Source organism: Bos taurus, chromosome X (assembly GCF_002263795.3).
Source record: "Bos taurus isolate L1 Dominette 01449 registration number 42190680 breed Hereford chromosome X, ARS-UCD2.0, whole genome shotgun sequence".
Taxonomy (NCBI): Eukaryota; Metazoa; Chordata; class Mammalia; order Artiodactyla; family Bovidae; genus Bos; species Bos taurus.
Window position 1 is genome coordinate 74,900,417 of NC_037357.1, and position 25,995 is coordinate 74,926,411.

The 25,995-nt window shown below is 45.2% G+C and overlaps 1 protein-coding gene across 1 annotated transcript; it reads right to left on the reverse strand.

Moving 5' to 3' along the window:
- Positions 1 to 9,165: 9,165 nt before the first annotated feature.
- FGF16 (fibroblast growth factor 16) lies at positions 9,166 to 17,186 on the reverse strand. Its single transcript, NM_001192777.1, has 3 exons — positions 16,913 to 17,186; positions 10,858 to 10,961; positions 9,166 to 9,499 (listed from the first exon to the last, which is right to left on the reverse strand). Exons 1-3 carry the CDS (start codon positions 17,184 to 17,186, stop codon positions 9,254 to 9,256), a joined length of 624 nt encoding a protein of 207 aa, NP_001179706.1. The 3' UTR covers positions 9,166 to 9,253.
- Positions 17,187 to 25,995: the final 8,809 nt, after the last annotated feature.

The following is a 25,995-nucleotide window of genomic DNA, read 5'->3' on the forward strand; positions in this document are numbered from 1 at the left end:
GACTCTTCGTGACCCCATGGACTGCAGCCTACATCATGGGCAGGCTCCTCCATCCATGGGATTTTCCAGACAAGAGTACTGGAGTGGGGTGCCATTGCCTTCTCCGTAGGAATCACTAGGGGACTTAAATATACAGATCAGTGATTCTCAAAGAGTAGTCTAAAGATTCTTGAGGGTTTGTGAGGTCCTTTGTTTTGTAATTATAGATCTAGGAGGGGCCAAATTTTCTCCCTATACTTCAGGCAAAATAACTTATATTAATAGTTAACAGACTGAATGCAGAAGCAGATATAAGAATCCAGCTGTCTTCTATTAAGGCAGACATCAGAGAGGTTGGGGAAAATGTAAAATATTACCACTCACTAAATTTTTGAGAATAATTTTTTTTATAAAAATGCAATTTATGTTAATTTCAATGGATTTGTTATTACTTTAAATGAAATAATAGATAATTAAAATTTATGAATTTTAATTTCTAATATGTTAAATACAAATAACCATAACCCACATAAATAAAGCTCTTTGAGGTCCTCCATAGTTTTTAAGTTTGTAAGGACTCCTCAGATCAAAAATTTTGAGAAACACTGATATAGATAACCAAGTCTTTCAGTTGGAAATTCTGATTTAGGAAGTCCTATAGAGCACAGAAGCATGGCCAAGAGGAGCTACCCCTCACCCAAGGTCAGGGGCAGCGACTGAGAATGCCAGGCTGCATTGGCACAGGAACAGCCTAGAGGAGCTACCCCATGTCTGAGGTTAGGGGCAGTGGCCGAAATGAGCTACCGCACACCTGAGGTCAGGGGCAACAGCCGAGAGGAGCAACCCCAAATCCAAGGAGCGGTAGCTGTGTGGGCGCAGGAGGGCCAAGAGGAGCTACTCCTCATTCAAGGTCAGGAGGGGCGGCTGTGAGGAGATAAGCCTTGTCCAAGGTAAGGAGCAGCGGCTTCGCTTTGCTGGAGCATCCGTGAAGAGATACCCCACGTCCAAGGTAAGAGAAACCCAAGTAAGACGGTAGGTGTTGCAAGAAGGCATCAGAGGGCAGACATAATCACAGAAAACTAGCCAATCTGATCACATGGACCACAGCCTTGTCTAACTCAATGAAACTAAGCCATGCCATGTGGGGCCACCCAAGACAGGAGGGTCCTGATGGAGAGGTCTGACAAAATGTGGTCCACTGGAGAAGGGAATGGCAAACCACTTCAGTATTCTTGCCTTGAGAATCCCATGAACAGTATGAAAAGGCAAAATGATAGGATACAGAAAGGGGAACTCCCTGGGTTGGTAGATGCCCGATATGCTACTGGAGATCAGTGGAGAAATAACTCCAGGAAGAATGAAGGGATGGAGCCAAAGCAAAAACAATACCCAGTTTTGGGTGTGACTGGTGATAGAAGCAAGGTCCAATGCTGTAAAGAGCAATATTGCATAGGAACCTAGCATGTCAGGTCCATGAATCAAGGCAAATTGGAAGTGGTCAAACGAGATGGCAAGAGTAAATGTCGACATTCTAGGAATCAGCGAACTAAAATGGACTGGAATGGGTGAATTTAACTCAGTTCAGTTCAGTTAAGTCACTCAGTTGTGTCTGACTCTTTGTGACCCCATGAATCGCAGCACGCCAGGCCTCCCTGTCCATCACCATCTCCCGGAGTTCACTCAAACTCACGTCCATAGAGTCTGTGATGCCATCCAGCCATCTCATCCTCTGTTGTCCCCTTCTCCTCCTGCCCCCCATCCTTCCCAACATCAGGGTCTTTTCAATGAGTCAACTCTTCGCATGAGGTGGCCAAAGTACTGGAGTTTCAGCTTTAGCATCATTCTTTCCAATGAACACCCAGGACTGATCTCCTTTAGAATGGACTGGTTGGATCTCCTTGCAGTCCAAGGGACTCGCAAGAGTCTTCTCCAACACCGCAGTTCAAAAGCATCAATTCTTTGGTGTTCAGCCTTCTTCACAGTCCAACTCTCACATCCATACATGACCACTGGAAAAACCATAACCTTGACTAGACGGACCTTTGTTGGCAAAGTAATGTCTCTGCTTTTGAATATGCTATCTAGTTTGGTCATAACTTTCCTTCCAAGGCGTAAGTGTCTTTTAATTTCATGGCTGCAGTCACCATCTGCAGTGAGTTTGGACCCCAGAAAAATAAAGTCTGACACTGTTTCACAATCTATTTGCCATGAAGTGATGGGACCAGATGCCTGGCGTGTTGTGATTTATGGGTTCGCAAAGACTTGGACACGACTGAGCGATTGAACTGACCTGATAGAACCTAGAGTCTGTATTCTTCGACAATTATACCAGGTACTTACCAGAGAAGTTTGGTTAACACTGAACCAAAATAAAGGTGTTTAGATATTAGGGATTTTTTATGATGGACTATAGTGAATGCAAGATAGAATCAAGATTAAATGTATAAAAAGACATCAAGTAGGGAAATACTGGTCTGTTTGAGGTAGATAAGACTATATTTATAGTGGAGTCATTTTATGACCCAATTTTCATAACTTTATCTAGCAATGTTGGCAATCCAGAAGCAGAAGCAGAGAAAGTGGGCACTTTAAGATGAGTTGGATGGGGCTTTAGGTGTGGACTCTTCAAGTACATCTGTCCTAGTTATATACATGACATTCAGATTGTACACTGAGGAGGCTGTGCCCTGAATTTATATTGGGGGAGAGTTTTGGAATCTATTGGGTGTGAGTATAATAGCTTAAGGTGGGAGCCTGGAGAAACCTATAGAATATAGTGTTAGGTGGTTAGGATGGTATAATGGATTTTAGAAAGTTGGAGCATGTACAACTGGTATGATGACACAGGGAAATTGAAAACAGACAGAGAAACATGCATCTGCCACCACAGGTTTACTAGGGGTCTCAGTATGTAGCATGTTAAAGAGGACTGGGATGGGGCTCACAGTGGACAACTATAAGGAAGAGAAATGAAGATGGAGGTTTCTGGATATGTGGGACCCAGGTGATACCGTTTATTCGTGACATGGTCATGGGAACCTGTAGAAGGGAAGCTCCTGGGACCCCAGAATGCACTGCTAAAATATAACTAAAATAGAAGTTGGGTGAGGGCTGACAGATTCTGTTGGTTTGCTTCATACCAGGTGCATTAGATGGTGGAGTTTCCAAGTGGGTCCTCTCATTATGTGTTCTTAGTAGGATGCCAGCATTTGCATGGCATGGCTGTCTCAATATACCACCTTACTTTATGGTATTTGTCCTTTGTAAAATCCCAGCAGAATCATACATAGAGGGGATGGAGTGATACATATGTTCATTCAGAAATATGTCTTCAAATTAATACTATTGATAACAAATAATGAACTAAAGATAATAGCAATAGCTACCATTTATTGAGCACTTACTATGCACCAGGAATTGTGCATAGTAAGTACTTTACACTTTCCATATATCATCTTATTTAATCTTCACAGAAACTGCCCTTAAGCTTTGTTGTTCAGTTGCTCAGTCCTGTCCGACTATTTGTGACCCCATGGACTGCAGCACGCCAGACTTCCCTGTCCTTCACTAGCTCCAGGAGTTTGCTCAGATTCATGTCCATTGAGTACGTGATGCTCTTATTTATCATAGCAACTGCCCTTGAGGTAGGTTCTGTGATTATTTTCGTCTTACAACTGAAGGCCTGCGGCTTATTACAATTTAGCCATATCATGTTCTTATAGTTTTTTGATCATGCCTGACTCCTTCTTGACTCTGGACTTCTACATATTCCTCTCATAGCACCTTGTATTACTTCTTTACAGCACTTATTACAATTTGTAGGTTTAACTTGTTTATGTTTGTCTTACTGACTAGACCATGTGAGGAGGAGAGGAACTGCTGCTGCTGCTGCTGCTAAGTCGCTTCAGTCGTGTCCGACTCTGTGTGACCCCATAGACGGCAGTCCACCAGGCTCCCCCGTCCCTGGGATTCTCCAGGCAAGAACACTGGAGTGGGTTGCCATTTCCTTCTCCAATGCATGAAAGTGAAAGCGAAGTCGTTCAGTCGTGTCCGACTCCTAGCGACCCCATGGACTGCAGCCTACCAGGCTCCTCCATCCATGGGATTTTCCAGGCAAGAGTACTGGAGTGGGTTGCCATTGCCTTCTCCGAGGAGAGGAACTACATCTGTCTTATTTATTGTAGTGTTTCTGAAGATGTAAAAGTTCTCAGTAAATACCAGTTGAATTAATGAATTTATTCAGGGTCAAAGAGGAAGTACAGGAATCTGGATATAAAACAAGGTTGGTCTGACTTCAGGACCTGCAGAACAAGTTATTGCATGTCTTTTGCTACATTGCCAATGATAAGGAACAGAGTTGACCCCATACTTCGTCTGGGAATTGGAAAGAAATGTAGAGGGGCAACAGCTTGTGCTGGGTTGGAAGAGTGGAAAGAGACTATGAGAGTCAAGGAGAGACAGTTGGCTCTGCAATTAACACCAGAGCCCTTGTGTAGAGGCCTATTAGAAAAGTCTTCCATTTTCTGTTTTGAGAACAGAAGGAGCTCTAGGAATGACAACCTAAATTATGTTCTGTTCCTCCTGCTAAACAAGGAAGTTGCTTAGATGACTGACCATGAATGTGTGTTTCCAAAAGACAGTGTCTTTCCTCACTGGTCCCTTTTTCCCTAACCTTCCACGTTCCTCCTCAACAGCTCCCTGTTCATGAAGTGCTGGGGAAAAGCAGTGTAGCTCCAGCTACTCCAGAGAGAAGGAAAGCAGCAGTCCCCAAAGATCAGCTGAAGAGTCAGGAGGAGGAAGGTGAAGCCTGTGCTCTAGGCAACTTGGACAAAGCCTGTGTCACTTGCAGCCCCACCAGAGCCTGGAACCTGAATTGGATTTCTGTGTAGCCAGGGATGCAGTGGCAGAGCACCACAGTGACCTGAAGGTAATATAAACTTGGGTTCTTTTATTATTATTTTAAACCTTTGATTAAATTCCTTTGGGGAGGGAGTTTCCTCTGATGGCTCTGATAAGCTCCTTGTGTCTGGACCTGGTGGGTTCAGTCTCTTATTGTTTCTTAACCATGAACAACATTTGGCTGTGGCAGTGGAGGTGAAAAGAGGGCTGCACAGGGAGGGGAAAGAGAGTCTTGTTGCCATCAGAAATGTTGTCAGGGCTGGTCCTGGGTTGAACTTTGTTCAGAGCCACTGAGCAGTGAAGCCCACCCAGCTCCTCCCTCCCCTCACTCCCACCTCTCTGTCGCCAAACTTAAAGTGTAGTGGTTCCTAACATTTGAGAGGAAACTTTGAGAACTAATGGAAGATTAAATGTATGTACACATAAAAATTTGCATACTATTCTGGGAGTTCAAGCCCAGAGGGCCTTCTGTGGACCTTTAAGGACCTTGTGAACTCCAAGTTTGGAAACTCTGGTGTACAGTCTTTCTCTTGGTCTGGAATAGCAGTTGTGTATAGAAGTTGTAGCATTCCTAGGTCTTATATACTCTTTCTTGAAACAGTACAGGTGCTCGTGAGAAATCTGGGGGTCCCATGGAATATGTAGTTCACAAATAATGCCACCATATTCTGTCACTTGTATCTAACATTCACCTTGTTCCATGCAAATGATAAAACATCCTTGTCAAGTTTGTCTAGCCTCAGCTTAAGCACTTCCAATGATGGGGAATTCACTGTCTTTCCTAAGATAGAGTCTAGTTTGTCACCATGCATATTTAAGTGTACTGGAAACTTAATAGTTCAGATGATTGCTATATAATGCATTTGCTCTCTCTAGCCTGGCATTTGCATTATATACCTCTTTGCTAAAAGTTTCTATGTCTTTGTCCATTCACTCATTTACTCATTCATTCTTTCAACCAACCATTGTTGATTCAACAAACATTTCCTATGTTTGTTTTGTTCCAGGAACACCCTAAACACTGGGAGGGGATGAAAAGAAATTGTCTCTGTGCATGTTTTCATCCAAAACCAGAGGTCCAGAGCTTATGACTCTACAATCCCCTCTCAGTCAGTTCAGTTCAGTCGCTCAGTCGTGTCCGACTCTTTGCAACCCCATGAATTGCAGCACACCAGGCCTCCCTGTCCATCACCAACTCCCAGAGTTCACTCAAACTCACATCCATCGAGTCAGTGATGCCATCCAGCCATCTCATCCTCTGTTGTCCCCTTCTCCTCCTGCCCCCAATCCCTCCCAGCATCAGAGTCTTTTCCAGTGAGTCAGCTCTTCGGATCAGGTGGCCAAAGTATTGGAGTTTCAGCTTCAGCATCAGTCCTTCCAATGAACACCCAGGACTGATCTCCTTTAGGATGGACTGGTTGGATCTCCTTGTAGTCCAAGGGACTCTCAAGAGTCTTCAACACCACAGTTCATAAGTATCAGTTTTTTGGCACTCAGCTTTCTTCACAGTCCAACTCTCACATCCATACATGACCACTGGAAAAACCATAGCCTTGACTAGATGGACCTTTGTTGGCAAAGTAATGTCTCTGCTTTTTAATATGCTATCTAGGTTGGTCATAACTGGTTGGCACAAAATCCATTACTTTAACACTTTGGGGATATGGTGTCATTAGCTGCTGATTTGATCTAGTGGTATTAGGTCATCCATCTTATATTTTCATTTCCAGAATTTATCTTTTCCTTCTTTCTGACCAGGGGAACAGATGCCTATTGACATTTTCTAGCAATGTGCCCTATTCATCGTTATTCCTAAAGTTCCAAGAATGCCTCCCATTTGACCTCATTCTGCATCTTGGGATTCTTCTTCTGTTCTTTTGCCCTCTACTTCCACTCAGAGGAAAAAAGTAAGTCCTGACCCTAGCATTTGGAATATTTTCCTTTTCATTACATTGACATTTTCCTTGTAAATCCCACCCTGTAGTATGGTGCTTGCGGCCTTGCCAGGCCCATGTCAAGTGCCTCGCTAGAGTAATACTGGCTCTACTCACAGGGAAGTGCCTGCTTCCTATTGGTTAAAACGGATCTCACAAGCCCTCAGAAGTTAGGGCTATGTATCTAGGTAGTTGACCATACAGAATATAGTAAAATTTTGGCTTTAAAATAAAGGTATAATGCACATTAAAAATGTGATAAAAAATGTCACACAGCTGATTTTTACCCTCCTCCCAGAGATCTCTAGAGGTGGTGTTTCTTCCCTGTAGCCCAACAGACATTGCCATCAGCCTCTTGGCTCTCCAAACCCTCCTGTTGGTTCTTCAAAGTGGGGCATTACCCCTTTTAAGAAACTTTCCCTACTCACCTCAGACCTGTGTAATCTCTGCCTTGGTGGTTCCATTGGCAAGCACTCTAGTCTGTAATCACATACATGGTGCAACTTAGCACTTTCTATCATACAGCCTTATTTGCTCTTTCATGTATGTATTCTCTGTTGGGTACTTAGATTTGGATGAACTTCTATAGAGTTTATGGTTTTGACTTTTAAGTGAGCTGCTATCTAAACTATTTGTTTCACCAATCAGTTGGGAAAATAGTGGATGTCACTAAGGAGCATCAGGAGAAACTATCCTAACCCCAAACCTTCTATGAGACTTTTATTCCTTCGGTTCTTGTGTCCAGACAGCATTTGCTTTGAAAATGCAAATAGCCCTATACTCCCACCTCAGTAATTATCAGTAAAGGGGTCAGGGATTTTAAAGCAAGATATCTAAGAGACTGTTCTGGAGAAGAGAGAGCTCCAGGAATGTCTTCCCCACTTCAACTAGAGCCACTCTTCTTTTATGGACTGAAGTTATCCTAAAACTTTATGTATAAGTCATTCAGATACAAAAAGAATTCTTTCTGAAAACTATTCTTTTAGAGTACTAGGTTTCAAACTTTATTGTGCACAGGAATCCTCTGGAAGGCTGTTAACATGCAGATGGCTGGCCCTTACCCCCAGAGATTCTGACTTGGCAGGTCTGGGGTAGGACCTGATAATTTCCATTTCTCACAAGGACCCAGATGATGCTGCTGGTAAAAAGGCCATATACTTGAAGAACTGTTGCTTTAGGAAAATGTGTTAACAGATTCCCATAACTCTCTAGGAGAAACACTGGTAGAGGATAGGGGTAGGGGTTTGGAGAGGGAGTGGGAGAACACCTCTGGAAGGGAAGGTTGACTAGTTCAAAAGATCACTCTCCCTATTGATTGCTGTTTATTTCAAATCACCTCATCTTCATATGATAAGTAAGAAGCCACCAATTAGAGTTGCTGACCTTTGGGCCCTAACCAAATTCCAAAGGAGGGTTTCTCTATGCTTAGTCCTAAGCACAAATGGGAGCTTCCATAAGAGCTGATGGTCTAGGCCTTTCTGAAGCTTTGATTCACCACTAAGTTTAAAGTCACAAAACCAGAAAGAACTTCAGATAGGGCTCCTAGATAATGCTAATATTGTAGATAGCGAGTCACCTAGGCTAGGCAGTGTGATGCCAACATCAAGAGATTCTAATGAGTAGCAAAAGAAGCCAACAAACCTTCTAATCTTACTAAGTGTACAAATCAATAGAGTTAGACAGTGGTTACAATATAAAGACAATTTTATTGCCAATAAAAGCCTTTGATAACTCATTTATCCTGTTTCAGTAGGACCTTATTCTTTCCGATGAAAATCCAGTCATAGCATCTCTCATTAAAAATAAAATTATTTTGAAATAAATAAATATATAAAATAAATAGCATATACATTTCATAAATAGTTTGTCTTTATGCACAGTATCCATGCTTACATTTTAATATCATTTTCTTACAACCTACCCCATCTCCCACTTTCAACGTCAGGAAAACTGCATGTCAGGACAGATGATAAATCTGCAGAGCCAATACAGGAATGGCTTGCAGCAGGGCTGGAGCCCTAAGAATTTTCTTAATGAGACTTCTCCAAAGCTCTGTAGGTAGCATCTATGGCAGATTCCTTGGTCTTTCATTTACCCACTTTAAGGTATTTGGGTAGATTGTGGGGCAAGACACCTCTGGCCCTTGGTAGGGGGCCCCATTCTTTCTTGTGCCACCTCAGGGGAAAGAACATGAGTAAAGAAAAAAGTATATACAAGATTCCCTCTAGACCTCCCCATCCCCCCACACCCCTCCCCAAAATAACCCAACCTTAATATATACTTTTGAACAATGAGGGAACAGCTGGGTCGAGTTGAACAGTAAGTGCTTCTTTGTTATCTAAATTGATAGGAAAGAGGATTGAAAAGCTATGAGTATAGTGCTTCCAGAGACAACTGTGGCCCCAGAGTATACGGGTCACAGAGATCACACTAGGGGTCCGTTACCTATAGCGGAAGAGGTCTCTGGACATGGTGGGCAACTTAGAAGGATCTACTGGCCTGGGTAAAAAGTGGGTGAATTTCTGGTGTCGTTTAGTCCTGTATCCCTCCCGGGGTGAGCCGTCTTTATTCAGGGCCACATAATACTGTCTCTCCGAGTCCGAGTGTTTGTACAAGGTGGAGGCATAGGTGTTGTACCAGTTTTCTTCAAACTGTTCCCGGAAAACACATTCACGTGTGAGTTTCTTCTGTGAGGGTGAGAAAATAAAGTAGAGCCCATTATATGACTATTTCTCCCATCCCAGCTTGCTGGTGGAGAAACTAATAAATAGCACATTTATATTAGAAAATTTCAGGCCTATCTCCTGGTATTACTGAGGCATCTTCTTTCCAAATAACATTAAACAGTCTTGTCTGTATTGCTTTCACCCTCTTTCATGAGCCACGCAAAAATGTTTCAGGTGAGATCTTTTCTGAAAGCAAGAGACTGGAAGAGATGGGCTCACCTGGTACTCTGAGCCTGAGAATTTCTGCTTCCCAATGCCCACTGATACCTCTGTACTTTTCCCCTATTTAGGGCTAAAGATGTTCAAATCCATTGAGATTGCCATCAATCATGTCAACTGACAGGCAAAGGCCTCGAATCTATATAAAGCTCCATGGGAGGCAAGCTGTGATCTCTCCTAATGAAGGGTCTCAGGGCCTGTCAGTTGGAAAGCCAGGAAAAAAATCTCCTTGAGAAGTTCCTCCAATCTGGCTACTTCAAGCTGGCAGCTCCTGGGTCTCTTGCCTCTATCCCTTCTCACACTTGATTCAGCCACAATACTACTTGCTGGGGTTGCCGATACTGAGTGCTGGGGACAGGCCTATCTCTTAGGTGTCAGGGAAGAATGTGCTCTGATTTCATGGGATGCAGGCAGCCAGAAAGTATACTCTGTGACTCAAAAGCCAAAGCCAGGAGTTAGGATCCCCCAGAAGGGTTAAGATCAGCAAAGTCACTTACCATTCCCCAGCTCTGGGCTGGCTTCCAGAATAGAGAACATGTGCTGCAGCCAATACAGTCCTAGCTGGGGACTTAGGGCTGTCACCAGACCCTGGAATCCTTACTCTTCATTTGTTTGTTTGCTTCGTTTGGCCTTTGGGATTCAGCTGAAGTGATTTGGACATCAAGGATTTTGTTCTTAATTTCAGAATCCTCAATCTCAAGGCCAGCTCTCACTGCCTATTTTTGTGCCAGCTAGTTGGCTACTCCTCTCGGTACCCATCACAAATCAGATATACTCCTTGGGAGGGTTAATGCCTCAAACCCTTACCATCTACTGACAAACCAGTACAGCTTCCTATTATTATCAGATGAGCTGACACTCTAATGGAGAAGGCAGAAGCAATTATACCACAGAAAAGCTTCTGTTTTCATGGGGACTGAATGAGTGAAAGTGTTATGTAGCAAGTTCCTGGGCAGTCAAGAATTGACTAGAAGACACTAATCCTTTAAAGTTGACAAAAGTGCTTTCAAGTGCTAGATAAAGTTTTGCCTTACATTATCGAAACACTGGTGGTAATAGCTTCTGAGAAAAAAATAAAAAATAAAAAACTTTAAACTTACCGACCCATAGAGTTCTCCTCTCTCGTTCATTCCTAAATACAGGCCAGAGTCCACTCCCCGGATGCTGATCAGCCCTACAGCCAGGCTGATAAACTCCAGAATTCCTAGAGCAAAACAATGAATTCCATTTCCATCACTGATATCAAGCTAACAGAAAGCTATCAAGGTGACATGAGCTGGTCCTTTATCCCCAACTGAAGGCCAGTGCTATGTGCCTTTGGTGAATTACCTGATGAAACCATCTTTTGCAGCAAGAATGGAACCTCAGAGAAGAAACTGAGTCTCTCTGGGCCTCAGTCACTCCATATGTAAAATGGGGGACAATCTCTGCCTCTACTCAACACTCTTAGGCATATAATAAGGAAGAGACTGTGAGAAGGCTTTGGCTACAAAAGCTTCATAATTTCAAGGTACTATTAAAGGCCACCATTTCAACAAACAGGAGGGCAGCTTTCGAAATGAAACAATGTGGCCAAGTTTCTGTATCTTCCCAAAGTCACTTTCTGATTCCCCAGAGCTCACAGCATTACCTTGCTGTCCTCTAGGCTGAACTTGTTTTGTACCCTCTTAGCTCCCATGTCCTTAAAGCCACATGAGGCTGTCAACTGCCTGTAGCTGACTCTAACAAAGGCCACACAGGCCACTCACTAAGTTTGTTCCTCTGTCCTATGGCAGGAAGCAAAACTTGGCCTGGTGAAAGCTTTCTCCTCAAAAGTACTTTTGGCCAGTGCAGCCGCAGGCCAACAAGCCTGTCATTCTCCCCTTCTCTCCTGTGGATTTTAAATCTATCTACGGCAAACAGTTGGCAGGTAGTATTAGACTTGATACTGATTTGAGATGTTGCAACTTTAAGGGGAAGAGGAAGATATTCAGAAATGTTCCTCTAGTTGACAAAGTTAGAGGTGAGAATTTGAAAACGTTTTCATTTACCCAGCAGCAGCAAGGGGGAAAAAAGACATTGAGTACTAAGTGGGAAAAAGGAACCAGAACTGAAATCCTGGGGATACTGAAGACTTAACAATTTTGTTCTAACATAACACATCTATTATATGGATACAGATGCAATGGTCAACTAGATTTCTTTTTTATATTCTCTAGCCATATTTTTCAATGTATAGATTAAAACTTGATACAACTGATTCCAGAGGCATCCAAAGGTATGAAATGAGCTCATATCTGGCTGTCTTTCTTATCAAAAAATGTAATTATTAAGGGTAGTAATATTCTATGTAATCTATATAGGGAGTAGGACTGATTTCTTAAAGATCACTTAAAAAAATTAAGTGGTCAATTTTGAAATCAGGTTCAAGAGTCCAGTGGGAAGTCTTCTGAAGAGCCCCAGTGACTCGGGCTAGTGGGTGGGTATTCAGGTATGGAAGCTTCTAGGGCACACACAGACCTTTTCAAAGAATGTAACTCTCTTCTGCTGCCACTGTACAGAATACTCAAAGCATAGCCTTTGGCCTGTAGCATTGACATCCTCCAAGTTTCATTCTCAGTCTGGTGGTTACTAACTTTCATAGCACATACACACAATAGAGTTTTGGAAAAGGAGGTTGACACAAGATGGTAGGAGGGGAAGGGAAAATTACCCGGTGCCAAGTAGGGGTTAAGCAGATACTGATTTAGTGGGCCAAGACCTTTAGTTACACTGAACAGGGTTCTGGTTTTGGTTCTGCCCTGTTTAACATTTTAATGGATGACTTATAAAAGGACATGGGGACTGTTTACCCTAGTTCCAGAAGACATACAGCTGAGAGGGTAACAATAAAAATCCAGAGATTTTAAGAGAATGGAAAAATGGGCTGACTCCAACAAAATAAGCTTTGATTAGAATAAATGTAAAGTCCTGCACTTTGGTCCATAAACCAGTTAAACAAGATATTTTGTGTTTGGAGTTGTGTTGAGGGGAGGTGAGCCTTAAGTATTAATCACGAATTTATCTATTTCTTTCTTTTTATTTCCATACTCCTCCCCCCTCCAGGCAACTATGTATATTTTCTTGAAAACTTTGGACTGTTGGACTACTCTTTTGTGTTCCTGTGCATTTTTGTTAAATATATCTCCCCATCTTTGGGATGGGGAGATGTGGCTTAGCAAAACATACACAACAACAGCTTATGGAGTCTGATTGAACAAGGTAAGCTCAGTATGGCTGAGTCATGAGATTTTAAAAAGCTACTGTGAAGTTAGTCATGTAAAAATTAAAAATTACTAAAAAGCTAATTAAACAAATAGAAAATATGAAATAAAAATTAGTATGATTTAAGACTGTATTGATTGAGATCTAGTAACTGGCATAAGGGCAGGGGTTGCCCCATTCTACTCTGCCTCAGATCACAGTAAGAATAGTTTTGAATTCTACTCTGTTTAAAAAGGGCCACAGAAAACCAGGAGGGTGTTCAAAGGAGAGTGGCCAGTATGGCCAGGAAATGAGAAGTCAGTTCTGGGTGGTAAACATTGAGGGATACCAACCTGCTGGAGCCTTCAGTTCTTTGCTTTGCTTAGGCAGTTTACTTCTACACTTTGAGTCTTGGTTCCCTCATTCTCTAAGTATCTCATGTCTCTGACCACCCTGAGCTCATTAAGTAGCAGAGGGCAGCTTGTGATCTCACCATCCAAGACCTGGTGTGAGAACAAATCATGAAACCCAAGAGGTGTGGCCTTTGAGTCACCACGGTTTTTCTCCAACTCTGTTAACCCTGGTGCCAAAGGACAGATCATACAGGAAGTCACTTGGGTTGTGTCCAGTAACCAGGGGTCTCTAACAGTTGGAATCATCCCTGCCCAGCTGTCTTTGGGCATCATTTTCCTTTGCCAACTTTCCTATTTGCTGGATTCAAACTGTGGGAACCCAGTGGCACATGATGATGGAACAGATATTCCTAAACCTTCTCTTGAATTCCAGCCAGCATGAAAGGAGAGAGAAAATAAGCCAGTTTCACATTTTCCCAACTACAGCTGGAGAGGGGTGTTAACAGCAAGATGTTGAAGCAAAGTATTAAGTAGACAAAGTTCATCCTCAGAACTTTCACCCCCTTCAAAGCCCAGGACCTCCCTCTACTCTGCTTCATCTTGACCTGCCCACCTCAGGCTCTGGCCTGTGTTTGATAATTTCCAGATTCTTCTTATACTTTTTCTCCCATGGCTTCATTCAAAATGAATCTGTTCTGGGTCCCACTGCTTCAGAACCTAGCTAGATGACTGGCTAATATGTCATTTAATCTAGTTCCATAACTCGTCTGAATGCCCTCAGCCATCCTTTCAGCCCTTCAGGGCCAAGGCAGTGCTGTTTTGGTGCCTGGCCAAATAAGAACCAGATAGCTCAAAAACCAAAGCAGCTGCATAAGCTTGTTGCATCCCACCTGGCAAGAGGCCTCTCCTCCAGTCTGGCTCCCAAGCTCTATTCTGCCAGCCCACAGGTGCCCCTCAGGAATGTCAGTATCCTTGTGAACCTCATGTAAACGCCACCAGCCAGGCAGAGATTGAAATACTCCTGGCTACTGATTGCAGAATGGGGGATGGGTGGGGAGGGGGAGCATAGGCTGTGCCAACAGGTTATTATTTGGAGTCAAGGCTGCTCTTGGGCTCAGCCTGACTCTTTCTGAATGCATGGATTCCAGGGTAATCCTTGGGGGCCCTGCTCTCCAATTACAACAAATAGCTATTTACTTTACATGGCCTTTGGAGACTACCTCTTCCCCCCAAGCAGAAATCTATAATATTTTATATCTTAGGTCTGGCCTATTTTACCCTGCTGGAATGTTGACTGCTAAAGCACTTATGGAATGTTAAAGTTTCGATTTATTGAATACCCTGGCTGATTAACTCAAATGTGGAGCGAGGAAAGAGTCAGCAAATTCAAACACCACCACTTTCTTTGCCAAAAGCTAAACTGAGGAAGGGTAAATGTGTGCTTGAAAGTTGGTAAGGGATGTTACAAAGAGACAGCTTTGACCACGTATCATTTCCTTTACAGGAAATACACAGATCTGCCAGAAAGCCAGGGAAGGAGGGAAGGGAAAAGGTGATGCAGAGGTGGTCTCTGTGAGTAAGTGGGTGAGTGTGTTTTAGGCAAAACCCAAAAATGAAGCAGTCAGTTAAACAGCAGTGAAAACACCCCTTCCTCCTGCCAGGTTTATTTCCTTTGGTTTCTCCTTAAACTTAACACCCTTAGCAGTTTGAGAGAGAAAAGAAATCAAGATGTGTCCTTAGGGAGGTAATTAAAGACCACTTATCCCAAGAGCCTATTACTGATTTACGTTGACCTTGTAGGTTATTGGGCTCAGCTTAGGCACAGAGTCAGACAAACACTTGTAGCTGCTGGGAGTCAAGGTCATAGTTTCTCCACCTCTGCCCCCCCCACCTCACATTTCTCCATCATTTCAGGATTTTTCTTCTATAGCTCAGGAATGAACTACCCCAATATCTTTAGGCCATTTCTGGGAGCTTTGGGGGGCTCTGAGGCCAGGGTGGGAGTCCTATTCCTTCTGAAGAGGAACAAAATGGGACTACAAAGTCACTGGCAATGGAAGGGAAAGGAGCCAAGTTAACCCTAGTTCTCCCCTCACCCCCCCACCCCACCTTATCACCCTTTTGAGGACCTGCTGCAAGTTTATACAGACACCTGTACCCTTCCATTACTCCCACCCCACACACAACCTACTGTACTCCAGCTCTCCAAGTACATTTTTCCAAGATGACATAGACTTCATTAGGGTTCCTGCTTGCTCCGCAAGGAAGACCAGCCCTGGCCCAAGTTGTCTGCTAGACTTAGCCTTGCCCAGCTATAGGCCTCTGTCCCCCCACCACCCTCATCCACCCCCAGCTTCTTACCATGGTGCACTTGGAGGCAGCTCTAGCAAGACATGGGGAATAGGAGGATGAGGCAGTTTGGGGGGAGTGGAGGAGGATTGGGGTGGGAAAGGAAGGGTGTCAGACCTGCCAGTAGGCAAAACTTATCACTGGCTTAGGGACAAAAGGTATCTTTGGCCTATAAGGTCCTTGGGGAGGAAGTGAGGACACTGGGGGATGCTGGGACCCAAGGAAGGGTAGCTGTCACAGCACCTGAATAGTTTAGTAGAGGACAGGAAATTGAAAATAAAAACAGCCAGATTATTGAGGAGTGAACACATTTGCATGGTAACACAATGATCTCTGTCCCAGATCAAGGTTTATATTAATTGTGTTCTGCATGTGAGACAGGCAGCTGTGCCCTTTGAACAGGCAGAGAAAATCCTTGATAGAGGTGGGGTGTTTTCTGCCCTGGGCCCAGGAGACACCTGTTTGGGGGGCTGGGAGTGGGCCCAGGATCGTTTCCTCACTGAGGCAAGGAGTCCAGAGGTAGCTCCCGGGCAAAATGTGCCCCAGGGCTTGTACCCTTACACACTGGCCACCGGGAGGCTTTCCTAGTTTCTCTAATACCCAGCTCCCGCCGTGCTGTCTTGGTTGGCCCCTAACCCAGGCAGAGCAACACAGAGGCAGGCAGGTGCCAAGGCTGCCGTGTCCCCATAGGCCAAAAGCCACTTGGGCGCGGGCCGTCCGCACATAGGGTCCATGGCCGACGAAGCCTCCTGCTTCAGGTAATCTGCCGCGACAACCTTGCTGCCGTCGAGGCTCAGCCTCGCGCTGTAGCCTCGTTCCCCGATCTCCTCGGTGGATGCTCCTACTCCTACCCACCCCCACCACCCGTCCACCCAGCTCCACCTGCTTTCCTTGAAAGGGGAAGCGCAGCGTCCAGGTCCCAGAACAATCCCTCTAGCTCCCCGAGGAGGTAGGGTGGGGTGGAGAAAGGAGAGGACGCATCTCAAGGTGCCCCCGCCTCCTCCTGAGAGCATCCGAGGGTGCGGGGCGCCCCGACGCCGAAGCCCGGCTCAAGTCCGCACCCTCACATCCCGCCTGCCCGCGTCTTCAGCGGCCTCCCGCCTCGACGAGCCCAGACAGCGCCGGGCGGGGCGGGAGAGGCTGGTCCTCCGGTCCCAAGCCGCAGCCTCGAGCCGTCGGCTCCCCAGGGCGCCGTCCGCTAGCCTCCCGTCCCTCCCGGCCGCGTCCTCACCGAAGCGGCTGTGGTCGTGGCGGGTGCCGTGCACCGTGCCGTTGGGGAAGATCTCCAAGTGGAAGCCGGTGCGGCAGTACAGCTGGCGGCGTCGCAGGATCCCCTTCAGGTGGGCGAAGTCGGTGGGCGAGCCGCGCTGCAGCTTCCCCTCAATCTGGCCCAGACGCTCGTTCAGGAAACCCGGGGAATCAGCTAGAGGCACGTTTCCCAGAGACGAGGAGAAGCCGTGCAGATCCCAGTCCAAGGAGGCGAAGACCCCCCCCACCTCCGCCATGGCGGGGCGCGCGGGGCCGAGCCGGGCCGCGGGGCGCGAACTGCCTCTCCCAGCCGCGGGCGCGGGCTACTCGGCGGCGCTCGCTCGCTCGCTCGCTCGCTCGCTCCGAGCTCTACGGAGCTGGAGTCGACGTCTGTTCGCGTCCAAGGAACTTCTCAGCCGCGGGGAGCGTGGGGCAGCGCGCTCCTGACCTTGCGCTCAGTCAAAGTGCCGCTTCCCCTCCGCATCCATCTCCCCAGGCCTCTCATAGCTGGCTTCGTCGAGCTATCAGATGCAAACGGGACTTTATATACATACCCACTCCCCTTACATTGACATATTGGATATTTAAATACAAGCCACACCTCAATGGCATCCCCTCGGAGATTGGTGTGTGTGTGTGTGTGTGTGTGTGTGTGTGTGTGTGTGTGTGTGTGTGTGTGTGTGTGTGTTTTCCCCTCCTCGTATGCTTTTGGCTCTTTTTGGGAGAGGGGGGTGGAGGGGGAGAGAGCGAGCGAGCTTCACTCCCTCTTTTATTATGAAAAAATGGCAGGAAAAAGCTACACATTGCAGTGAGGCATAACTGCTTTTGGCAGGTTTTTCTGAAACTGCTGATGAAATAACTGGAGCCCAGTACGTGGAGGCTGTTGGCGTCCACTGCCACTCGGGCCTGTTGCGTGGAAGTCTGTCTGTTGCGCGGGGGAAGCACCCACCTCCCGCGGGGTCTCCGGCTGCTTGCCTTTCGAAAGTGGTGTGAGACCTGGGGTGGGGGGGTGGGGTCACGCGTTCGTGAGTCCCTTCTTGTTCCCCGGCTGGTCGGAGGCTGCGGAGGGGCACCTGGCCTGGGTCCCTGGTTTCTTTGTTCTGTTGACCCCCTGTCCCACTCCCCACCTGTATGTCGGCAGGAGGCTGAGGAAGTGAATAATCTGGAAACGCATGCAGTTGCAAAATGTGGGATCTGGGGGGTTTCGCTGTTCCTGCAGCCACCCAGGCGGGGGGCCTTAAGGGATCTGGGAGGAGCGGGAAGCCCCACAGAAGAAAGAAGGCATTTTTTAAAAAGGGACGTTACAGCTTAGGAAAAGGAGGGGGGAGTAAGAAATAGCGATCTTTTTGAAAAATGATCTCCTCTGGCTTTCTGGGCGCGCTTTTACAAGGCTCTCGAGAACAAGCTTGATGAGAGGCCACTGGAAGTCTGGAGGGGGTTTTCCTCCACCTCTTTTCTTGTTGGAAACAGGTGTTTCCTCGCTCTGTCCCGTGCCCTCCTTAGATTCTATCAGGAAGAGCGGTAGTTGGGGCGGGAACTGGAGGCACCCAGGGGAACAGGTAGCGCTGAGGAGGCTTGGGGAGCTGGTGCCCGGCCTGCCCCCTGCCTGGCACCTGAACCCTGGGGCCCCTCTCAGGGCCTGGCGCTCAGCGTCCTGCTCGCTGACTAAACTGCGTTGTCTGCAGTTCGCACCCGCGTGGGTGCTCTGTCTGTCTTCTCCGGCTCTGGCTGCAGCAGGAGAAAACTGAACTAAGAGCGCACCCCATCCCCGCCCCTCCTTTGCAGCGCCTCCTGCTGGAGAACCTGTGTCTCCCGGCGAGTTGGAATTCAGTCTCTGGAAGGGAAAACCCTTTCAGTTTAATTGTATGTGTTAGTCACTCAGTCGTGTCCGACTCTTTGCTACCCCATGAACTGTATCCCGCCAGGCTTCTCTGTCCATGGAATTCTCCAGGCAAGAATACTGGAGTGGATTGCCATTCCCTTCTCCAGAGGATCTTCCTGACCCAGGGGTTAGAACCCTGGTCTCCTGCATTGCAGGCAGAATCTTTACCACTTGAGCTACGGGGAAGTCCTGCAGTTCAATTGAGTTAGTGCAATTAGAGGTCCTGCTCCTGGGTTCTCAGTGCTCACTCTCAAGAATGGCAGCAATTCTTGGTGTGGGACACCGAGGCTTGGTTATGGTGTGCCTCTCTAGCTCAGACAGAACCTCCACAGCAGAGTGCAAGGTCTGGCAGATGGTACGTGCTCAGAAATCATCTTCTGATGTGCACTGAGTAGTGGGGAACGCAGATGCAAATAATCTTCCGACTGTACAGGACACAGAAATGCAAAAGTTAGCGGCTCTATTGGAGTATATATGGGTGAAATGACAAGCTATTTGCGATTTGTTTCAAAGTAATCTAGAGTGAGAAGGAATGGAAGTTTAGATGAGATAATAATATTGTTCATATTACTAATTACTGAAGCTGGGTGATGAGTACATGGGTGCTCATTATATATTTCCTCTATTCTTTCAATAAACACACAAACATGAAATGTCCATAATAAAAGCTTTAAAAAAATGGGACTGCTGTAAAACAACAAAGAAATCCTTCTTTCCTTCTTCATTCTTCCCTTCAAAGAGTTTTTGGATTTAGTGAGAAGGTGGGGGAGGTGGGGCAGAGGTTAAGACAAGAATACAAATGGCTAGAATACGAGGCAGTTTAAGGTGTACAGTGCTGTGTGGATTCAGAAGGCAGAGAGACTATTGTTCTGGGGGTTTAGAGGGGGTTCTGGACCAAAGAGGCCTTTGTGATGGATGGGCCTTGAAGAGAAGATGGGGAAGATTTTGCAAATTCAGACGGGCCACTTCTAGAAAAAGTAAAATAGTGATAAAGCAAGTGGAACAATTTTAATTGGTACACACTAATTCTTGGGGGTTTTGGTGAATGTCATATGAAATAATGTTGTTAAAATGGCTTTGAGAAGTATGTGATGTGAAGGAGTTAGATGTCTCTATGATTATATAAATCACACATTGATAATGATCAAAGGCCATTTCTTTAACAGTCACTTCAGGGAATTTCTACATTCTTTGTCTCCTAACATTCCCAAAGTCACCAACCCCAGTTGCAGATCTGGAATCTTACCTGTTCGAATGTCAGCATTACATTGCCATTCTGGGGTTCTTTTGAGATTAAGCTGACTGATAATTCTCTTTTAGTAATGTTTCCATGAAGTATCCCAATTGACAGAGCCCTTTCATGAAAGTTATTTAATATTCACAACCTTGTGGAGTAGGAGATACCACTCTCCCTATTTTAGAGGTGAAGGTAAGTGATTAGCACAAAATCATATAAGGAACAGAGTCATCATTTAATCTCGGATCCACTGGGGGCAATTTACTGTCAATGTATGGGCTTTGGGATTATGCAAAGATTGGCACGTGAAGGACGGTGACATTTAAGAATATATTCGTTTTACAGAAAATCCTCAGCAGGATATAACCTTAGGGCAGCATTGTGCTGGATGTATGGAATGGGAGTAAAGTGTACGTAAAAAAGAAGCAGCCCTCTCTGGATTCAGGATGTTACTTTTAAAGTGAAGTTAACTGTACCCCTTCACAGTGGTATTGTGAAGACAGAATGAAATCACTGGTGGAAAGTGCCCAGCATTCGGTCTGGCACACAGAAGATACTCAATACATCTGAGATTACATCCTCCATTCCCAACACCTCACAGGGTGAGGTGAAATTTCACAGGAAATTTCACAGGAAAATGTGAAAAATTAAGCAACCCCAAAGAAAGGCAATGCCAAAGAATGCTCAAACTACTGCACAATTGCACTCATTTCACACGCTAGTAAAGTAATGCTCAAAATTCTCCAAGCCAGGTTTCAGCAGTACATGAACCGTGAACTTCCAGATGTTCAAACTGGTTTTAGGAAAAGCAGAGGAACCAGAGATCAAATTGCCAACATCCGCTGGATCATCAAAAAAGCGAGAGTTCCAGAAAAACATCTATTTCTGCTTTATTGACTATGCCAAAGCCTTTGACTGTGTGGATCACAATAAACTGTGAAAAATTCTGAAAGAGATGGGAATACCAGACCACCTGACCTGCCTCTTGAGAAACCTATATGCAGGTCAGGAAGCACAGTTAGAACTGGACATGGAACAACAGACTGTTTCCAAATAGGAAAAGGAGTATGTCAAGGCTGTATATTGTCACCCTGCTTATTTAACTTACATGCAGAGTACATCATGAGAAATGCTGGGCTAGAAGAAGCATAAGCAGGAATCAAGATTGCCAGGAGAAATATCAATAACCTCAGATATGCAGATGACACCACCCTTACAGCAGAAAGTGAAGAAGAACTAATGAGCCTCTTGATGAAAGTGAAAGTGGAGAGTGAAAAATTGGCTTAAAGCTCAGCATTCAGAAAACTAAAATCATGGCATCTTACCCATCACTTCATGGCAAAAAGATGGATAAACAGTGGAAACAGTGGCAGATTTTATTTTGGGGGGGCTCCAAAATCACTGCAGATGGTGATTGCAGCCATGAAATTAAAAGATGATTACTCCTTGGAAGGAAAGTTATGACCAACCTAGACAGCATATTGAAAAGCAGAAACATTACTTTGCCAACAAAGGTCCATCTAGTCAAGGCTATGGTTTTTCCAGTGGTCATGTATGGATGTGAGAGTTGGACTATAAAGAAAGCTGAGCGCTGAAGAATTGATGCTTTTGAACTGTGGTGTTGGAGAAGACTCTTGAGAGTCTCTTGGAGTGCAAGGAGATCCAACCAGTCCATCCTAAAGGAGACCAGTCCTGGGTGTTCATTGGAAGGACTGATGTTGAAGCTGAAACTCCAATACTTTGGCCACCTGATGCGAAGAGCTGACTCACTGGAAAAGACCCTGATGCTGGGAGGGATTGGGGGCAGGAGGAGAAGGGGACGACAGAGGATGAGATGGCTGGATGGCATCACCAACTTGATGCACTTGAGTCTGGATGAACTCCAGGAGTTGGTGATGAACAGGGAGGCCTGGCGTGCTGCGATTCATGGGGTTGCAAAGAGTCGGACATGACTGAGTGACTGAACTGAACTGAACTGATGTGAAAAGGACATGGAAATACAAAACTCTTTAAGAAAAAATGGGAATTCTGACCCAGGCTATAAGTGACCAGAGGCTGAGGGCAGCCATTTGGGATCTGTTTCTTGAGGAAGGAGATGCTGAAGCTAATACTTCTGATGCTCACTTCTGCCTCCCCCTGCCCTAAAACACAGCTAGGAAAGGGAACAGGATGTGTGAAATTGTTGGTCTACCCACTTTTTCATTTCCCTGACAGCTTATAAATGTTTTTCCCTTCCTAATGTATTTTCCCTGATAAGGGGCAGTGAGAGCTGTACTGCTGGCAAATCCAGCAGGGAATGCAGTTAACTCCATCAGTTGCTCCTGTTTATGGAGTCTTAACCTCTGGACCACCAGGGAATTCTCCTCTAAGAAATAGTTTCTCTTTAAAAAAATAATTTTATTTATTAATTTATTTGACTGAGCTAGGTCTTTGTCACTGTGTGCAGACTTTTCTCTAGTTGCAGTGCACAGGGGCTACTTTCTAGTTGTGGTGTGAGGGCCTCTCATTGCAGTGGCTTCTCTTGTTGCAGAGCACAGACTCTAGGGCATGCAGGCTTCAGTAGCTGCAGAATGTGGGCTCAGTAGTTCTGGCTCATAGGCCCCGAAGCGCAAGCTCAGAAGTTGAGGTGCATGGGCTTAGTTGCTCTGTGGTATGTGGGATCTTAGTTCCCCAACCACAGGTTGAACCCGCATCTCCTTCATTGGAAGGTGGATTCTTTACCACTGAGCCACCAGGGAAGCCCCTAAGAAATAATTTTATTCCCATTTTACTGATGAGGAAACTGAGGTCCAGAAATATTCAGGAACTAGAAGCAGAGGTAGGACTTCTGATCTTAAGAGATAAAACTTTGATCTTAAATTCAGACCTAATCAGGACACTGTGTTGCCTCAATCTATATACTTCAAATGTATTGCTCCTTTGTCTTTTGTTTCTTTTTCCCCTTTCCTGCTTTCCTTGTAGGCAGCAGTATAATGCAGCAGTTGCACATTCTATCTCTGGTGTCAGACTGCCTATGTTCAAATCTCAGCTTAAAGCCATTCTAGGTGTCAGAGCTTCAGTTTTCTCTTCTGTAAGATACTGGTGGTAATGTTCATCATAACTGCATAGAGGTAATGTGAGGTTTAAGTGAAATAATACACAGACTGTACTTAATATGTGCCAGGTACATATTAAGTGGTCATTATTCTTAATATTATTTGCATCCTATCTGTCCCCAGTCTTATTTCCTCCCCATGCTAAGTTTCTTCAGTTGTGTCCAACTCTTTGTGACCCCATGGACTGTAGCCCACCAGGCTTCCCTGTCCATGGAATTCTCCAGGCACGAATACTGGAGTGGGTTGTCATGCCCTTCTCCAGGGGATCTTTCTGACCCAGAAATCGAACCTGTGTCTCTTATGTCTCTTGCACTGGCACGAAAGGTTGTTGTTGAACCACAAAAGATGCCAGGATTCTTGGCCTCTGGAGGAGAAGAATTCAATCCGGGGCCAGAGACAAGACTTGATCACTCAGAGCTTTTGTGTAATAGAGTTTCATTAAAATATAAAAGGGATAGAGAAAGCTTCTGACATAGAGATCAGAAGGGGGCAGAAAGAGTGCCCCCTTGCTAGTGTTAGCAATGGGGTTATATACCTTTTAATTAGTTATTACCATGAATCAAAAGAATGTCTGGAGGTTGTAAAGACCTTACTAGACCCACTCCCATAATTTACATTTTAAGATAATAGGATTAGCCAGAAGGTATTTTCCAGAAACTGTCCTCAAGCAGTATACATACTGTTATATAATCCTAAGGAATGTAGAGGAAAAAAAAGTTTGTCCTTTCCTCCTCCTTGAGAAGTCCAGACCCCTCTTTCCTTGGGAGACTTCTTATCAACCTGCCTAGGAATTGACTCTCTCATTCCCCCCTTTTCTTTTAGGAGAATTATGTTGCCAAGGGAAAGGGACATCTTTTTTGTTCTATAACTACTTCCTGCTGTTGAGGGGCATGGTTCCTAAATTGTTGAGGCAACATATTCTCCTAAACCTCATATTGAGGGCCTCTGATTCAAGGGCCCCAAGTAATAGTTGGAGGAGGCTGTGGCACTCGTAGGAGCTTGGACAACCATTTTTAACTTAAAAGCTTTCAGATGGTTAGAAACAAACCCTGTTTTACAGTTACAGATGTCATTAAGCCAAGTTAAAACCTAATCAAAATTAAAAGTTACATTATGCCCATAGTTACATCAGTCCATCTTAGGGTTGTTAGATGTCATCACAGAGTTGAAGAGAGTCCTTTCCTTGAAGTGGAGAAACCCACCAGGGAAGTCTTCAATTGATGAGGAGGGGAGTGCTCCGCAGACCCAGCAATTAGATGGACTGTGGAATGTGGTGTAGGAATGAGCCCAGGACAGGAAGGTGTTGTCTTGAGGTTCAGATGTCAGACTCAGGACCTTTGGATTCAGCAGAAGTAGGCTCACATAGATTATCAGGCCCATCTGAAAAGTGCAAAGTCAGAGCATAGAAAGTAAAGGCATAAAATGACATCACTTAGTTCTGGTCAGGGTGCCACCTCTTAACTCGAGTGTGATGCACCCACGAATCAATTCCTGGCACTTTGACAGATGTGGGAGAAGAAAGAATAACCTGGTAAAGGCGTTCCAAGAGGGGCTTGAGGGATTGGCCCCCAGATCCCAATGTTTTAATCAGGACCTCAGTTCCTGGCTCAAATAGAGGCTTGCTTGACTCAGAGGCTGGGTTAGGAGTCACCTCCCAGAGTTCCATTAATGCCTGTTGAAAAGCTGAGAGCTGAGTTACATAATTAGTTAATTTCAAAGCTTTAGGAAAATTTTTCCATTGAGCATTTTCAGGAATTAGTAATCGTCCATCCGCAGACTGTAACCATCCTGTATTAGTAACCTTCACTCCTCTCTTCTCATATCTTTCTAATTCTTCCTCAGTATATTGTGGTTTTTCCTGTTCCACAGGACCTGTTCAAATCAAAGGCGTCTGCAGTGAAGAGGTTTCATAAAGTGCTGCTTTTCTGGCTTGACAATCAGCCAGCTGATTACCTTCAGCTACTTTACTCTTATCCCTTTACAATGCGTAACAGCTACTTCTTTAGGACAATATATAGCCGTTTAAAGTCTCTTGACTTTTCTGAAATGCTTAGTAGGTTCTCCTGTTGCCGATTGATTTCTTTATACCCAAAATAGGAGTGTTGCATGGACTGTTACATGGAATTAATAGCCCCTGCTCCTTTAAGTTCTCAATGATGGTTTTTAACCCTTCCGTAACCTCAAGTTTCAGTGGATACTGCTTCTTAATGTGGAAATAAGTGCGGGTGTTTGAGCTTGACAACCACAGGAATAGCACTTTGTGCTTGGCCCACAGATTTTCCATCAGCTCACACTCTAGGATTTACATTTTGTTCAATTAAAGGGAGAGAAAGGAAGGGCTCCATATTCATGAAAACAGAGGTATAGACCTTGTTCAGTATATCCCTCCCCAAAAGGGGTGAGTGAGACTCTGGCACGATCAGAAACTCGTGTCAAAATAGCCCAGAGTCCCAGTTACACCTTAAAGTACCACTGAAGTAATATCTTTTGACTTGTCCAGACAGTCCCAGGGAAGCAGATCAGAAAGAAAGTGGGCCAGGGGCTTCAGTAAGCACAGAGTAAGTTGCCCAGTATCTAAAAGGAAATCGATGGATTGCCCACCCCCCCCCCACCAGTTATTAATACCTGGGGTTCAGTTCTGTTCAGTTGCTCAGTCGTGTCGGGCTCTTTGTGACCTCATGAACTGCAGCACGCCAGGCCACCCTGCCCATCACCAACTCCGGGAGTCTACCCAAACCCATGTCCATCGAGTCGGTGATGCCATCCAGCCATCTCATCCTCTGTCGTCCCTTCTCCTTCTGCCCTCAGTATTTCCCAGCATCAGGGTCTTTTCCAACGAGTCAGTTCTTCGC

Coding starts and splice junctions, on each gene's coding strand:
- FGF16 (NM_001192777.1), bottom strand. CDS start 17,186: ATGGCGGAGGTGGGGGGGGTCTTCGCCTCCTTGGACTGGGATCTGCAC. Junction 10,962..16,912: donor CCACGACCACAGCCGCTTCG/GTGAGGACGCGG, acceptor GTTTTGCTCTAG/GAATTCTGGAGTTTATCAGC. Junction 9,500..10,857: donor GAGGAGAACTCTATGGGTCG/GTAAGTTTAAAG, acceptor TCACCCTCACAG/AAGAAACTCACACGTGAATG.